Source organism: Bos mutus, chromosome X (assembly GCF_027580195.1).
Source record: "Bos mutus isolate GX-2022 chromosome X, NWIPB_WYAK_1.1, whole genome shotgun sequence".
Taxonomy (NCBI): domain Eukaryota; kingdom Metazoa; phylum Chordata; class Mammalia; order Artiodactyla; family Bovidae; genus Bos; species Bos mutus.
In genome coordinates, this window is record NC_091646.1 from 28,953,433 (window position 1) to 28,970,851 (window position 17,419).

Genomic DNA, 17,419 nt, shown 5'->3' on the forward strand with positions numbered 1-17,419 from the left:
CTCAGGCTCCAGGTTGCTCTGCAGGGGAACTGTCTAAAGCGGGCCCTGGGTTGTGTGCACTGCCCAGGTCTAAGCCACTCAGGTTCAGGTTCTTGGGTACTCCACAAAGGTGCAGATTCAGTTGGGCCTGCGTTTTGTGCCTTTCCCAGGTCCAAGCAGCTCAGGTGACCAGGTGCTTGGTGAGCGCACTCTCCCCAGGTGGGGAGATGAGTCCTATCGCCTCCCCCGTCCCAGCCGCTTGGTTTCCCAGGTGCACCGTCTCAGGTGTGTCGTGTGTCTCTTCTGGGGAGCTGATCTGTGGCTGCGACCCTCCAGGCGGATGTCAGTCATCCAGAATCCCAGGAAGTCTTGGTTAGCAACTGGGAGCCTGCTCGCAGTTTGGTAGAGAATGCCGCCTCTGGGGCCGAGTTTGCCTCTCACCTTCCAGCTCTGGCTGCCCCCTGCTTGCCTCCCTGCCTCCGGCGGGGGATGGGCTGGTCTGCAGCCAGCTAGCTCTCCTCTGGGATTTGCTCAGTCCTTTGCTCTGTGAATGGGCCTGGCAGTGCCTTAGTTTAGGGCTTTTCGCAGGATAGTTCTCTCTCTCTCTCTGGCTATCCCACAGTTTGGGTTACTATTTCATGTTAGCTCCCTCAGATTGCCCTCAGGGCATTCAGGCCCAGTCCTTACCCTGAGCAATGCAGCCCGGGCCTCCCTGTTTAGCTCCCTGCTTGCTGGTGGTGGATGTGAGCATCTGGGCTACTTCTCTGCTGGGAGTTGCCGTTAGGCACATAATCTGTGGGTTTTATTTATTTATTTATTTTTCTTCCCAGTTATGTTGCCCTCTGAGATTCCAAAACTCCCCACAGACCCGCTGGTAAGAGGGTTTCCTGGTGTTTGGAAAATTCTCCTCTTTTAAGACTCCCTTCCTGGGATGGGTCTCCATCCCTAATTCTTTTGTCTCTCTTTTTATCTTTTATATTTTGTCCTACCTCCTTTCAAAGACAATGGGCTGCCTTTCTGGGTGCCTGATGTCCTCTGCCAGCATTCAGAAGTTGTTTTGTGGAATTTGCTCAGCGTTCAAATGTTCTTTCAATGAATTTGTGGGGGAGAAAGTGGTCTCCCTGTCCTATTCCTCTACCATCTTAGGACTGCCCTCCCTTATTTTGGATTTAATTAGAATTTTCAGTGTACTATTTTCATTCCCTTCTCATTTCCTTCTTTATATATTTTTAAGTTATTTTCTTAGTGGTTACCTTGGGGATTACACTTAAGAAAATTAACATTTTAAAACAGGTAGTTTTCTCTTTCTTTTGAGTAAGCTAACTATATATTTTATAGATTAATGAATAGAGTTAACCTATTTATAGTCAACATTTCCTAACATCAGTCTAAACATTTGTCTTGCTTAACGTAGTAAACTCTCTATTAGTAAATTCAAGAATTGAGTCAAGTTGTTATAGGTTAAATGTTGGGCTTACAGGAAGAAATTCTAATCTCTGATGCTCTCCCAAGCATGAGAGTTTCTTAGCTATTTCTGCTAAGTTATTGCTCTGGTTTATTAGTTAAGGAGGGTGAATACAAGGAGGGGGCATGTGGCAGCAACAGTAGCAATAGTAGCAGCAGTAGCATCCCATGAAGGAGCTTTAATCACCATCCCAAGCAGATGTGCTGGCCTGGATGCTTCTCTGAGCTTCTCATAAATTATGACACCCCCATCTCTTATATCCCCAAAGGCCTCCCCACAAACCCAGCTCCGACTGCCTTCTCACTAAGCATCAAGTAGGGAGCTAGGCAGAAAACCAAATCAAATAGAGAAGTCAGACTAAAGATGACCAAATCTCTATTCTCTCAAAGCGTCTGCCTGCAATGCAGGAGAGCTGGGTTCAATCCCTGGGTTGGGAAGATCCCCTGGAGAAGGAAATGGCAACCCATTCCAGTATTCTTGCCTGGATAATTCCATGGACAGAGGAACCTGGTGTGCTACAGTCCATGGGGTCACAAAGAGTCGGACATGACTGAGTGACTAACACACACTACCCTCTCAGTCTTTCCAAGTTTGCTGTTTTCTTCTTTCTTTTCTGAGCTGCTGCCTCCAACTGGTGACACAGGGAAATACATGTTATCTCTCAAGGACCCAAAGCTTACTTTTTCCTCCAAAACCCCTGGGGCAGAATGGGAAGGACTGCCTTAAGGCCTTGTTGTCTAAGACTACTTCTTCCACACTTCCTTGGGTAAAGAGTTGGGTGCCTTGTCCCTTTCAGTTCCAGTTTAGCAAAGCCCCCTCTTTCTTCCCCATCTTCGGACCAGAGGAGCCTCCTACTTAGAGCTTCCCTGACCCCTGCTACCTTCCCAACCCCGTTCATCTTCTTCAGTGAGTCAACTTCATATTCCGCAATGAGTCCGTAGAATATTTTTCCTCAATATGGCTTTTTATGGAGAAAAACAATTGTATGGAAAAGAAGTCATGCATTTTCACTCTTGAGAAAGAGCTGTATCAGTTATTTTGGTGCTTAAAGCTTGAGCTGATTAACTGCCTAAACTTTAGTCCCATTGCAGGATAAGTGTTGCTAACATTTAACATGGTGGTGGTTAAGTAGCTTCCAGTTATTCCACTGTATTGGCTAATGAAGAGTTCATTTAGATTGCTGCAAGGTTCTCCCCTTATCATGTCTCTTGCTTTGCCCATGATGGCTTACTTCATAATTCACCATTATTATTTACAAATAGGTCTCCAAATTGCTTTGCCCATGATAGCTTACTTCATAATTCACCATTATTATTTACAAATAGGTCTCCAAAGCCCAGAACAATATTCTTAAAAATCCTCTGATATATCAGAAGAGAGCTTAATACCCACTTCCCCATTGCTGCATAGAAATTTGTAGCTTACAAAGTTTTTTTGCATAGATATAGGTGCATTTCATTCTCTCAAAAACTCTGAAATGTAGATAGGGAAGATACTATTATTCCCATTTTGGGTGGAAAAAACTGAGGTTCAGAGAGGTGAAATGACTTGACCAAGGCCGCAGTGCCAATCAGAGATACAGCTGGGACTCAAACTGAGGACTCCTCCCCAAATTCATACCAGTTTTCACTCAGCCACGTGGACTCTAGCAGTTCTCTAAATTTGGACAATCAATGCCCACCAGTAACAATAGCAGCTAATACTTGCTCAGACTTTCCTGTGTGAAAGGCACTTCACATGTATCATTTCATCTAATTTTAAAAACAGCACACTAAAGTGTATATTATTATTATCCCTATATTAAAGACATAGAAACTGAGGCTCAAAGAGGTTAAGTAACTTGTCTCAGCTCAAACAGTTTTAAAAATGGCTTGGCTAGGCCCTCAAATTCAGGTCTTTTTGATTCCAAAGTTCATGTTGTTATTCTCTATACTACTTAAGAAACTGGGGAGCTTCAGATAGCAGGGAGCTCCAGGGGATATGTGAAATTCTACCTCCTACAACTTTCAGGATGGCAAAATGGCACGACACCTTTTATGAAACAGAAATTCTGAGTGAGGCTGCAGCTGCACAGGAATTCCCAGGAATGAGTACATAATGCACTTTGAAACACTTGGGAAATTAAAGTCCTAACAGCCAGTCATATCCTGTGCGAGCGTACCATGGCAGAGAAGTCTCCTACTGAGAACTACTTTTCCCACCAAGAGCTGCTGCTTCTTCTGGAGATGTTCCAAAGACTACTTGCCAAATACTACTTACTACTTTCAGCTGAATGGCTCATACAGAACCTAGCTCCCTAGCATCCCAGTGTCAAAACCTCCCAGATAGTTTCAGAGTGAGGTTTTTCCTAAAGTGACAGCTTTTCAGGCCAAAGGCTTGATAAAATCTGGCCTAAATAGCCACCAGGTAATGCCATTATTTAAGATACAACAGTTGGGAACAGATAAGCTATCTCCTGCACATGCTGAATCTAGAAATTGCTAGAATTTTGCTGAGCTTGATTTGTTTGATATTCCAAGCAGCAGCCAAACTTCTCTCTATCCCCACTCAAGTGTTTCTTATCAATAGTTAAAATGGGAAAACCCTGGCACCATACAACAGACAAAGAAACCATCAAAAGCATGATCAAAAGGGTGCATGTTTGATTGAACAATTTTATACAGGGTTCAGAAACTTGACAGAAAGGGGAAAGGAGCTAAAACGTGTTTTAATTGTTCAAAGAGCACTCCTTACCCCCACTAACAGCATATGACTGTCCAGCACCCCTCCCAATCAGTGCTGAAGGATCCCCTCCCCTGCCCTAAGTCCTGACCCAGGTTCCTTCCCCAGGAAGGTTCTGGGTTAGTAGCTGCCAGGCCTGGCACATCTCCCAGATGTTGAGGTGAAGGGAGCTCATTTCACTCCAGCTGTTAATTAGAAGCTGTCTGTGCTAACTCCCCTCTAAATCACAGGGGAAGGAATGAAAACGTCTTGGCCTTCCTGAATAATATGCACCTTGGGTGTGTTGGCTCTCCGAGCACAGAGAAGGAGGAGTGGGGTTGCAGGAGGGGTGGCAAAGGAAAAATAGAGGAGGGAGTCCCATTTCCTGCACTTGTTTTCTTTCAGGAAAGGATTCAGTTTGTTTTTCCTGGGTAGCCTGGAAAATCCTGTGGTTGATTCCTGTGGTAACTTTTCTAGGTTTCTCCTGACTAATGTGGCTGGAGGAAAAAGCAGGGCCTAAGAAGGAACCCCGCTTCCCAGAGGGAACAGATATGGCTGCCTCCTGTTCTAAGGCACCTGATGTGATTATTTAGGAGCTTGCTGTGCTTCTGTTTGAAAATAGGAGCCTTTCTCTTCATGGCAGATGACTAGACAGTGGTTCACAACTCTAGCCCCCAGAAGACTCACTTGGAGAACCTGTTAAGCCTATTCTAAGGCCCCCCTCCCCTGATAGTATTATTCATCAGATCTTAATGTGTCTGTAAAAGTGCTTTTTTAGCACTCACTCCAGGTGATTCTGATACTGGGGGTGGGGCGGGGGTTCCCAGACCATATTTTGAGAAATATTGCCCAGCATTCCAAAGAGCTTATTTGAATAGTTTATTTAATTCACTGGTGAATTTAAGGGAAGTTGTAAAATATATACAACGTACATATTCTAAACCCAACCACAGAGATGCTCTTAGGGCTGTTTTGAATCACATGCCTGAGCTTGAGTGCCATAATCAGGTGGAGATGATGCTTGATGGCTTCACACTCTCATTTTTTGTCCAGGTTTGAGGGTAGCTGTGGGCCTGTGTATAGACTGAATGCTCAAATATTCCTTAATGACACTCCATCAGGCATAAGGAGACTAGTGGCCATTATTAAGTTTGACGGACTCTTGGCTTAGGCTATGATTGGGAACAGATAAGCTATCTCCTGCATACATTCAATCTAGTAATTGCTAGAATTTTGCTGAGCCCGATTTGTTTGTTATGCTATAAAATGTGTTTCATGAAACAGTGCTTTTACCTATAGTGTTATGCTACAAAATTTGGGATGACAACTGAATTGAACATGTTTTTTTATTAAGTGTGCATTTACTTGCTGAATAGGCATCATATGTCAGTTTTCATGCAAAGTAGGTTACATGGTATCCTCTAGAATACCATGATATCCTCTAGCAACTCTATTTCTAGATCCACAGACTGCTGAGACTTTTTCCATCTATCTTTGGCTGGAGCTAGTGAGTCTCAGAAAGAATAACTAAAATAATACAGAGAACAGAGCAGCTTTTTCTGACGACCTCTCAGAAGGTCAATGTCTCTTTGGAGCTTTTAACATAATTAATTCACCCGATCAACAAACATTTATTGAGCAACTACTGTGTACTAAGCACAGTTGTAGGTATTAGGAATACAATAGTAAATAAAACAGATGAAAACTCTTTATGGAGTTTATATTGCAGTGGAGGGCATGATATGGACAATAAACAAGAAAATAGGCAAGACATAGAGCATGTTAGACAGTGATAAAAAGTGCCAAGAAGGAAAAAAATAACCAAGGGAGGGGGATTGTGACGTGTCAGCGTAGAAGGCTAACATTTCAAATAAGTTGGCTGGGGAAAGTGTCACTGAGAAGGTGGCTTTTGTATCCAGACCTGAAGGGAGTAAGTGAGCTAACACTGACATGGGGGAAACGCAGAAACAGCAAGTGAAAATGCCTTGAGGAAAGAGTATGCAAGAAATGTTTGAAGAACAGCAAACCAACATTGGGTCTGGAACAAAAAGTGGTAAAAAGCCACAGTCAGAGAGGGAGTAGAGAGATGGATCACGTGAAGTTAGTGGGGGCACAGATGTTGCCATCCAGTTCCAAAGACCAGAACCCTAAGACTACTCTGAAGCATGAAAAAAAAATATTCAGAACAATAAAACAAGAGCCACTAGTCTGTATACTGAGTACTAAGTTCATAATTCCAAGAGATAACAGAAGCTAAAGATAAATTAATAGTGTCAGGATGAGGTGTTATAAATTCATGGATGGCAGTTACCTAAAGAAGTTAGAAAGGGCTTGGGACCACTCTATATTTTGTGTGATGGGCCCCACAAAGATAACTATCATTCCGCTCCCTTTCCTAGAATCAACAAGAGGATGGTGAGCTGAATGTATTAGCAGTCTGATCCGCTAGCTACGTTAAGTCCTCAGGCGTTGGAATCACAGGCCATAAAAGAACCATTTTGGGAGCTAAGATAGTAACTAAGGTTATCACTGGATCAACATATAATGGTCAGGGGGAAATGTGAAGGGATGTGAAAACTGCAAATACCCTAGCACTGCATAAAGCTAGTTTGGGAAGAACTAGTGAGTAAACACACATGGAAGTTCTGTCTACCTGCTAAACTGCATCATTTGCCACTGACATTCAGGAGAGAGAGGGGTCATCACCTTGACTTCAAAGGGGCTTCTGCTAGCACAAATACCTGGAACTTCTTAGAAAGAAGAGGTGCTCTGGGGTGTCTCTTCAAGGTGTAGAAAAAGCCATGTCAAGAAGCCCGGAGCTGTAAAGCAATTATCCTTCAATAAAAAAATTAATTAAAAAAAAGGAAGCCCAGAGGAGACTACTTTGAAAGTCCTACAGAGGAAGCCAACTAGGAGTCCCCTGGCCAGATAGTTTGGAGGCATAGAGGCCAGCCATAGCAAGGACAAGGCGACAGGCTCCATCCCCACCCTGTTGGTGGTGGCGCACTCCATCCCTCTGGGCACTGCCATCAGCCTTGCATCCAGAAACCATAAATATAAGGTAGTGTACTGTCTGTGCAAATGCAGCTTTCAGACAAACCCTCTTCCAACCAGATTTCTTCCTTCCTCCAAGCACTCCTATGGAGAAATCGCTGAGCTCTGATGGGTTTTACTGACATAGATTGTGCCTCTCACCCCAGTCAGCCCCTTCTGTTAATATAAGAGGGGTACAAGACAAGAGAACATGCAAAACCTTTGACCTTGTGAACTCCGTATAATGGGGTTCCTATCCTGAGGGCAAAGGGGAGCTCCTGAATGCATTCTAAGCAGGGGAGCAACCTGAACATTTTGTTTCTTGTTTTCACCTGGAAGGGAACCAGTTGAAATTGTGCACCTTGCCTCCAATGGGTCCATTGACCAGAAGCTTGACTCTAGCTGTAGGAAAAAGGGACAGCAGATCATGAAGGAGTTTGCTAGGAATGTTTCTTCAGCCAGAGGAATTTCTAACTTTGAGACCAAGGCCAGCATACAGAGCTGACTCATTTCTCTTTTCCTACTCTCTCCAGAGTGCCTTTGAGCCCTCGTCTGGACTGGTTCGCTCACAGTCCTTGATCACGTTTGCCATGCCCTCCTTGTCCAGCAGCACCCAGGTGCCTGTTGGCTTCAACACCCCAGCCACCACCCAGAGCTGTTTGGATTCCTCAGCTGCTCAATACAAGATGGCTTTAGATCCCTGGAAACAAAAGAAGAACATCCAGGTGACTGTAAGTCCTTCAGGAGGCCTGGGAATACACTCCCATATAAGAAAATATGAGTTCTAGGAGTTCCCTGGTGGTTAGGATTCTAGACTTTCACTGCTGTGGCCTGGGTTCAATATAAAGTCAGGGAAGCAGAATCTGCAAGCTGCGCTCGTGCCCCACCCCCCAAAAAGATGAGTTCCAACCTTTGCAAACTGCTCCTAGGGAAGTGGTATGGTTTGGGGGATCCATACCCTAAGTAGGGATGGTAAAGTCAAGGACACTGTCCCAGGTTTGACAGCCCTGGAAAGAGGTGAGCATACTTGTGTCTAGAGCCTGGGATGTTCCATGTAGAGGGAACTTACATAAAAGGGATGGAAGAAAGCAGAAAGAGTGACCTAAGTCCTAAGAAATTGCTTACTGGCTTAGTATCTGGGAATTCACTCAGCGCTCTTTGTAGAAGACATTCAATCATAGCCCAGATCAGGATTCTGTGTAATTATGAACCAGATAAGACCCATGAGTTATGGCAGCTCTGTTCCACTTCTTTGGAGGTCAGGCTTCCAGCAATGCCAAGCATTCAGAACTCAGCTATTAGCCCCTCCAAAGACCTCTCCGTGTCACATACAGGTCGCCAAGTTCTTATGCTTTCTAGCACACTCAGGCAAGCCAATTATGTTTAAAACATGGCCACAGACCCAAATCAGATCTGATACCAAAGAGAAGTGACAGTTGATAGCAGAAAGAAATGACACAAACTATCTGGGGTCCTTTAGTATAGGGATCAAGAACCTTGGCCACCTGTATCAGGGCCACACTGTATCAGCATCCAGTGTAATAGGTCATGTTCACTACTCATCCACATCATCAAGAAAGTTGGACTATATTCCCTGATCTGTGTTTAGGAGGATAGGGAAGTAATTCCTTTGAAAAAGATTTTTTTACTAAAAACTAAGAATTAAATCAAGAACTTCCAGATGTACAAGCTAGATTTAGAAAAGGGAGAGTAACTAGAGATCAAATTGCTAACATCCATTGGATCACTGAAAAAGCAAGGGAATTCCAGAAAAACATCTACTTCTGCTTCGTTGATTGCAAAAGCCTTTGACTGTGCAAATCACAACAAACTGTGGAAAATTCTTAAAGAGATGGAAATACCAGACCACCTTACCTGCCTCGTGAGAAATCTGTATGCAGGTCAAGAAGCAACAGTTAGAACCAGACATAGAACAATGGACTGGTTCAAATTTGGGAAAGAAGTATGTCAAGGCTGTATATTGTCACCCTGCTTATTTAACTTATATGCAGAGTACATCATGCGAAATGCTGGGCTAGATGAGTCACAAGCTGGAATCAAGATTGCTGGGAGATATGCATATCCATACATGAAGGCTGATTCATGTTGATGTTTGGCAGAAACCAACACAATTCTGTAAAGCAATTATCCTTCAATTAAAAAATAAATAAAATTAAAAAAAAAAGTTGCTTGGAGATACCCACTAAGGGCAGAAAGCAAAGAGGAACTAAACAACCTCTTTGACAAAGGTGAAAGAGGGGAGTGAAAAAGCTGGCTTAAAATGCAACTTTCAAAAAACTAAGATCATGTCATTCAGTCCCATTGGCATTTCCCTTCACGGCAAATAATGGGGAAAAAATGGAAACAGTGGCAGATTTTATTTTCCTGGGCTCTAAAATCACTGTGGAGAGTGACTGCAGCCATGAAATTAAAATTAAAAGCTCCTTGGAAGAAAAGCTATGACAAACCTAGACAGCGTATTAAAAAGCAGAGACATCACTTTGCTGACAAAAGTCCATATAGTCAAAGCTAAGGTTTTTTCCAGTAGTTATGTACAGATGTGAGAGTTGAACCATAAAAAATGCTGAACACCAAAGAATTGATGCTTTCGAAATGTGGTGCTGGAGAAGACTCCAGAGAGTCCCTTGGACAGCAAGTAGATCAAACCAGTCAATCCTAAAGGAAATCAACTCTGACTATTCATTGGAAAGACTGATGCTGAAGCTGAAGCTCCAATACTTTGGCCACCTGATGTGAGGAGCCGACTCATTGGAAAAGACCCTGATGCTGGGAAAGATTGAGGTCAGGAGAAGGGGGTGACAGAGGATGAGATCGTTGGATGGCATCACCAACTCAATAAACATGAGTTTGAGCAAACTCTAGGAGATAGTGAATGACAGAGGAGCCTGGCATGCTACAGTCCATGGGGTCACAAAGAGTCAGACACGACTTAGTTACTGAATGACAACAACAAAGAATTTTTAAAATTTGGTATTTTAAAGAATGTGTCGGTTAGCTGGAAGAGTCACTTGGCTGAGTCTTTAGCCTCTAACTCTGGGATATAAGTAAAGGGCTATAAATCAGAGATGGAGGAGATGAAAAGATTTAATAGTTACAGGCATTTTACCAGGAAGGACATTAAAGCGCAAATAGATGTCCAAGGTCATACACTCTGGTAATGGCAGAAGTAGGACCAGAACCCCATCTTCTGACTTCCAGTTCAGTTCTATTTTCACCCCCATCACGTTGCCCCTAGCTTAAACATTGCAGTTTTGCTTTAGTAAGAGAATAAAGTATAAGATCAAAGAACAGCTGGCAGAATGGTGGGCCTAGGAGGAAGGTCTTCTAGTAGCACTGAGAGAATCTCCTTGGTTCAATGTCAAGCAGAGGGTGATCAATCACTAGGCCATATACATCCAGTCCTGTATATGCATGATCACCTGGACACTTCACCACAAACCTGGACACATAGGGAATGTTGATGAAGGAAGACTTAGCAAGACCCTTCTTTCTGACTTCTTTCTGCATAGCCTAATTGAGGTAAGGCCTGGGTAGCACTCTCTAACAAGGTCAGGGCATCTACTTCTTCCTTTTGCCTCTCTCCCTGACACATGGATGAATGAAAATAAAAGTGTGCAGGATCCTTTATGACAGAGAGGCTGCTGCTACTGGCTCCCTGCTTTGGAATTTCTTAGATCTTTAAGTCCCACAGGAGGGTTCCCCTTATTCTTAATTTATAGATGTGGACAGAGATATAGAGAGTAACTTGCCCAAGATATACGGAGAGCACGTGATGGAGCAGAGATCTGAACCCAGGTCTATCTGACCTGATCCATTCAAAAGTAAATAATTTTGAGCTGAGTCTGCTTACCAAGGCACTTCAAGTGGTAACATAGAGCTGTATGTTTGCCTTTAGATGTATATCATGGTTGTTATCAGGCCCCACAGCCCCATCATCAGGTTGATGGCCTTGCAGTGCAGGTCAGTGGTTTCTGGGGTGTTTTCAAGAGTTCCCTGCAGCGTATCACTCAGAGACCAGAAACTTCAAATCTAAATGAAGTACTGCCAGTAGGTAAAATGATCACCAAGTTATGGATACTACTGAAATAATTTCCATTGTGAATGGTATTGTTATGCTCCCAACTCAGCCATTTGGATAGCAAGGATTTTTTTTTTCCTGATGCTTTTTTTCCTTTGGCAACCACGCAGGGGTGGGTGGAGAGCATTTCAGCCTGATTCAAAGTCTTTTCCTCTTCTAGGTGAAACCAAAACAGGAGGAGCCAAGCCTCCCAGTGGCTTCTGAAGAAGAGAAAAGCACAACCAAACCGAAAGAAGCTGACCAAAAGAAGCTGAAAAAAGACAGCGCAGGTTGGCATATCTTCGCCATCACCCATAAACACATACTCAAGCTTAATGGCACAGTGCTATGTGACAAGAACTATATAATGGAGAATTGCCCAGGCCTCTATCCTTGGTCTTCTGAGGGCTTAAAATTTAAGATGCATATTAATGTGGTCCAAGTTTCTCCGTTTGAACTGCCCATTTAATATAGTTGCCACCTGTGTTAGGTAAAAGGCCATACCTCCAGTATTCTTGCCTGGGAAATCCCATGGACAGAGGAGCCTGGAGGGCTAGAGTCCATGGGGTTGCAAAGAGTAGGACACGACTGAACACACATAGTAATATTACAGGGAAGAGAAGACCGACCTGTAGAACTGCTGCCTTGTGTTTGACCTGAAGCCTGTGGATCAGTGCAAATGTTAAGGCTTTTCAAGAATTTCTTTGCATGTATATTATGTTAGATTATTTTAATAAAGAGAGTTGAAAGCAGAAGTGGGAGGGCATAATCCTACCTTGCAGATAACCCCTGTTGACACCTTTCTTAAAAAAATAAAAATACCTGTATATCATGTTAAAATTAAGTAGAATTAAGTAGAAAATATAAATACTAAGGAGGAAGTAAAATTTCCTTTCACCCTGTCCCAGTCAGTTTCCTAAAAGGTAATTGTTGTTACAAGTTCAAAAATTGCTTTTTGATGTGTCTTACTTCTAATGGTGGAACAGACTGTTGATATGCTGGTGATGTGCTAACCTTGGAATCAGTTCATAAAACTGAATTTCATTTATATTTAAAAATTTCCAACTGCAGAAGGCTAACAGTGACCTAGTCATTCTCTATCTTTTGAGTAGCTACTTCTCCACACTAGGGAATTCAATAGCAAATAGGTACCCATTGGGACAAGGCAGAGTATTCTTATTTTAGAAAATCAAAAGAACACATTTTTCCTTTCCTTCCGTTTGGTACAGGTGCCTCAAGCCAGGAACAGAGCAACAAGACTGAGATTGCTAAACAGAAGACAATGGATCCGGCTACAAACACAGATGCTACTGAGAGTCAGAGTTACCCATTTCCAGCAGCATACATGAAACGCCGTGGAAAGAAAAGCTCAAGTACTTCAGGAATGAGTGAGTGTGGATCCAAAGGAAGAAGCTTTAAACAATCCACTGGAGTGCTTGGCCTAAGTGATGGAGCTGGGTCCCCACCTGCTGATAAGAACGCCAGGGATTGCCATTTCTGGCAACTGTCCTTGGAGAAGCAAGTCATGGAGCAGCCCACAACACCACAGACAGAGAGCACTACTCCTCAGGAGCTGCTGTCAGGTAAAGATGACCCAGGAAGGGGAATTGCTGATGCAGATTTTGAAACCAGAAAAGCATCAGTATCACAACTCAAGCCTGAAGACATGGAAGAGCCCGTGGTGGGTGGTCTGTCACCATCCCATGAAGATGGGACTTCTGGAGCCAAGAAGCCAGAAGCCAGGGCTGCTCTATCACATGTGGCAAGGCCATCTACACCCCAAGATGCTCTCTCGGTGGCAGTGTACAGTCAGATGTTTATGGAGGCTTCTCAGAGCCAGCCAGAAAAGGAAGAAGCTTCTGGCTTTGATGTGAAAAGTGTCCAATTTAAAATGAAGTCCGCTCAAGAGACCCTCAAAGAAAAGCCTCCCAGAAGTGTTCTACAGGCCTTAACAGCAAGGATCTCCAGGAGCGTGAGTGCCTTGGTGGAGGGAACCCTTTGTGCCGGGAGACCACCTCCCAGAAGCCTTTCAGGGTCCTTCGGGAAGTCAAAAGCTGAAGTCATCATCGCAGATTCCAAGAGCACTTCAGAGGAGGGCGGTGATTCTGAGCAACAGCTGGCTCCTGGACATTCTTCCCTACCGTCCAAGATGCACAGGAATGAAGACATCTTCCCAGAATCAAAAGGTTCAGCTGTGGAGCTGAGCAGTCTCGAGCAGCAGCAGGCCCCTACGTATTCTTCACAGTCCTCGGGGAAGTCCAAAGCCACAGCTATCTTCTCTGATTCCAAGAGCACTTCCAAAGAGGGCAGTGATTTTGGACAGCACCAGGCTCCCACACCCTCTCTCCAGCCCCTGAGCAAGTCCAAAGATGGCCAAGAAGTCTTCACAAAATTGGCTTCCTTGGGACAGATGAGTGGTTCTAATGAGCCACCGACTCCCACGTGTGCTTCTTGGGCTGTGGGAGAGCCTGAAGACAAAGTCTGCACGGGATCAAATAGCCATGTGGAGAAGTACAACAGTGCCAGTGACACAAAAGAAGTCTCCCTGGCTTCAAAGACCATACCTGAAGTGCAGGGTGCTTCTGAGTGGCAGGTGCCTCCCGGGGACACTTTCCAGTCCTGGATGAGCCCTCAATTCGAGCAACACGCGTCCACAAGCCCACAGAGCGTGGCCATGGAGTGGGGCATTTCCATGGAGCCACTGCCTCCCAGAGTGAATTCTAAGCGCCTGAGGAGGCGAAAAGTTGAGCCACCAGTCTCCTTGGATTCAGGAGTGATAACACTTAAAACGATGACTTCTGCCGGCGTGCTGCCTCCGAGACATCCTTCTCAGCCTTCATTGAAACCAGCAGCTCAGCAAGAAAGCTCTGTACATCCAGAGAGCCCCGATGTTGAGAAGACCACACCTGCACACTTGCTCACTTTCCCACATCCTTCCCAGCCTGCGGAGAGGCCAGCAGTTGAGTACCAAGACTCCATGGGTGCAGAAAGCACTGTGGTTGAGAAGAGCATTTCTATGAAGCCACTGCTTGCCAAGCATCATTCTCAGCCCCCAAAGAGAGCTCTAGCCCAGCAACAAGTCTCTGTGACTTATTGTGAAGCTGAACAGAGTGTATTTGCAGGTTTGGAGGGTTCTGTTGCTCAGAAGATCAGTCTGGTGGAGAAATTGCTCCCCAAATATTCTCCCCAGTCCTTGACAAATCCTCGAGCCCAGAAAACCTTGGAGAGCACTGCTGTTAAGGAGGGCAGCATTGTGGAGGTGCCACCTCCCCAGCCCTCGGTGAAGTCTAAATTCCAGCCACAGACCATTCCACTGGAGTCTGTGAGTGCTCCCACAGAGTGGAGCAGTCCAGGGGTGCCTGTGCCTCCCAGATCCACCATCCAGCAGTCCTGGGAGATCCCCATGTTTGAGCAACCAGCCTCTGAAGGTCCAGAGAGTGCTGCCTTCGAGTGGAGCATTATCATAGAGCCGCTGCCTCCCAGAGGGACTTCTCAGGCCTCAATGAGAGCAGGAGTCAAACAAGCAATCTCTGAAGGTCCAGAGAGTGTCGACACTGAAGGGGATGCATCTACTGAGCTGCTGCCTGACAAACATCCCTACTCCATCGTGAGACAGAAAGTCCAGCAAATATCATCGAGTTTTGAGAGTGCTGCTGCCAAAGTGGGCATTTCTGGAAGGCCACTGCCTTCCGTATATCCCAGACGAGTGCTTAAAAAGTCAAAAGTTCTGGAGATGTCCTCACGTCTAGAGAGCATGGCCAATAAAGAAGTCATACCTAAGAAATCGGTGATTGTCAAGCGTCCTTCTCAGTCATTTGTGAAGTATATGGCACAGCATGTCTTTTCAGAGAGGCCTGCTACAGAGGAGGGAACTCACATGGATCCTTCATCTTCAAATCCACCTTCCAAATCATTGAAGCCGAAAGTCGAGCAGCAAGTTTCCTCAGGCTGGGAGAGTACCAGTGTTGAGGGAGCCATTTCTTTGAAGCAAGCGCCCATGAAAAGCCTTTTACCAAGCTTAGGGAAGCCCAAAGGCCTGCAAGAAGTCCTCTCCCATTCAGAGAGTGCTCCTGCGAAGCCGAGCAGTTTTAAAGAGCAGCTGCCTCCCAGACATCTTGCCCAGACACTGGGGAAGCCTGAGTACCAGCAGGAAACCTCGTCAGCTTCTGAGAGCTCTGCTGAAGATGGAGCTGAGTTTCAGCTACTGACGCTCTCAACAGGCCCAGTGAGTGCACCTGTGAAGCGGAGCCGTTCTGAGCAGCATCTGCCTCCCAAACAAATTTTTCAGGCTCCTGCAGACCCTGAACATCAGCAACAGGTTTATCCAAGTCCCGTGAGTGCTGCCGCTGAGGGAACCATTTTGGAGAGTGATCCTAGCTGCTGGTCTCTACCCAGAGATCTGGCTTCTCCAAGCAGAATCAAGAAACCCAGCCAAAGCTCTGAAGACCTCTCTAAGAACGTCACGACTGCCCCTACCAAGCCCATGCTGGCCACTGCTCCTTTCTTGCAAGCGCCCACTTCTGGAAGCAGTTCCTCTCAGGAGGAAGTTCCTGAGAGTGATGATCAAAATAACAGCTATTCAGATTCATCCAACAATGGGGCTGATGTTGAAAAGCTTTTTGGAGTCCGACTGAGAAGAACCTCTTCCTCACAGAAGTATAAGGGTAAGAAACAAGGTTTTACCAAGCTTTCTTCACCCTCCTTGGGCTCAATTTCATCCTCTGTAGGTACAGCCCAGCCAATCAGAAGGGCTTCCAAGGGGGCCCTGGGCACCATGCAAAACCTCACCACAGTATCTGACTTGGCAGAGAAGCAACAGAGGAGGCCCAAATCTGAAAGGATGGCCAAGAAGCAACCTGGTTACAGGATTCCAGGTGAGTCTTTATCTTCCCAGATGGGCAGCAGGTATCAAGAGGAGAGAAGAACCAGAAAGCAAAGTCTTGAATGGGAGGAAGTCTGTTCTAGCCTTGCCCATTGCCTTGTGGCTTTGATAGGGCTGGTTTGGGGATTTAGGGGCAGAATAATGCTCTATTCTAGATGAATAGATTTGGAGATGGTTAACTTGAAGTCTTCTCTTTCCCAATGGGGTCTCCTTTGGACATTTGTCCATATTCTGTAATGGACACGTAACCATCTCCCCACCCCTCTTACCCCATATACATGCAGATGGGATTTTATGCCTTTCTCAAAATACCTTTACATGTATTATGCTCCCTTGAACACCACGTACCTTTTTATTGTTTACTTTTTTGTTTTTTTTTTTTGCTACTCAGCATGTGGGATTTTAGTTCCCTGAGCAGAGATCAAACCTGCTGTAGTGGAAATATGGAGTCTTAAGCACTGGACCTCCAGGGAAGTCCCCCATGTGTATTTTTGAAGCCAACTCATTAATAGAGCACTATATTCAGACTCTCAGCTTGAAGTCTTAACTTATTGTAAATGTTTGTACTTCCACAGCTTCTTAACTCACCTGAAATGTCTAAGAATCAAGAGCTAGGTGACTTTTTGAGCATTTATTCCTCTCCAAGCCTTTGTACCTTCAGAATTATCATCACATAGTCTTGTACATGCCTATAACCATATCCATAACCACACACTTTCATTAGAGACCATGAAGTAACAGATGCAATAAGATTTTCCTTGGAGTTAGAGAAATGACATCAGTGGCCTAATCATCTGGCCTCCTAGGAACTTCTCTAGCTCACTTGGAAACCATTGTCCTACGTGAACTGGGGATAGAAAGAGAGATGGACAAGGGAGGGAAAGGGACCAGGAAGAGGACAGTTGACAAACTTTGAAGTTGTGGGGAAGGCACTAAAGAATGGGGCCCCTCTCTATATGTTGTTTATTTTCATTTGGCAGTTAACAAGGATCCCATTTGAGACATTATTGTAGGTAGGTCCCAGTCAGTCTCAAGACCCAGCCTGCCTCACTTTAGTTCTACTTTCTTTCATTCCTTTCTCAGGAAAAGCTCCTGGTCGACGGTCAGAGTATGCCACCTCAGAGGCAGCTTGGATAACCGCGATAAAGCAGGAGCAGGGGAGCTTCCAGGCCAACATTCCTCCCAAAGAGCCAAGACCCAAGAGTAGAGCTGCAGCCAAGGCTGAGAGGAAAGAACCCAGACATGGAGTAGGACCTCGAGCAGCCTCCAAAACACTCCAAAA

General features: G+C 44.9%; 1 protein-coding gene across 1 annotated transcript in view; it reads left to right on the top strand.

Annotated features, from left to right (window-relative positions):
• The window catches only part of KIAA1210 (KIAA1210 ortholog), a 57,263-nt gene that overhangs the window by 36,629 nt on the left and 3,215 nt on the right, over positions 1-17,419 (top strand). Inside the window, exons 8-11 of the mRNA XM_070366560.1 lie at positions 7,711-7,908; positions 11,437-11,545; positions 12,485-16,129; positions 17,221-17,384. Coding sequence (XP_070222661.1) covers positions 7,711-7,908; positions 11,437-11,545; positions 12,485-16,129; positions 17,221-17,384 — 4,116 coding nt within the window. The remainder of the gene's footprint in view (positions 1-7,710; positions 7,909-11,436; positions 11,546-12,484; positions 16,130-17,220; positions 17,385-17,419) is intronic.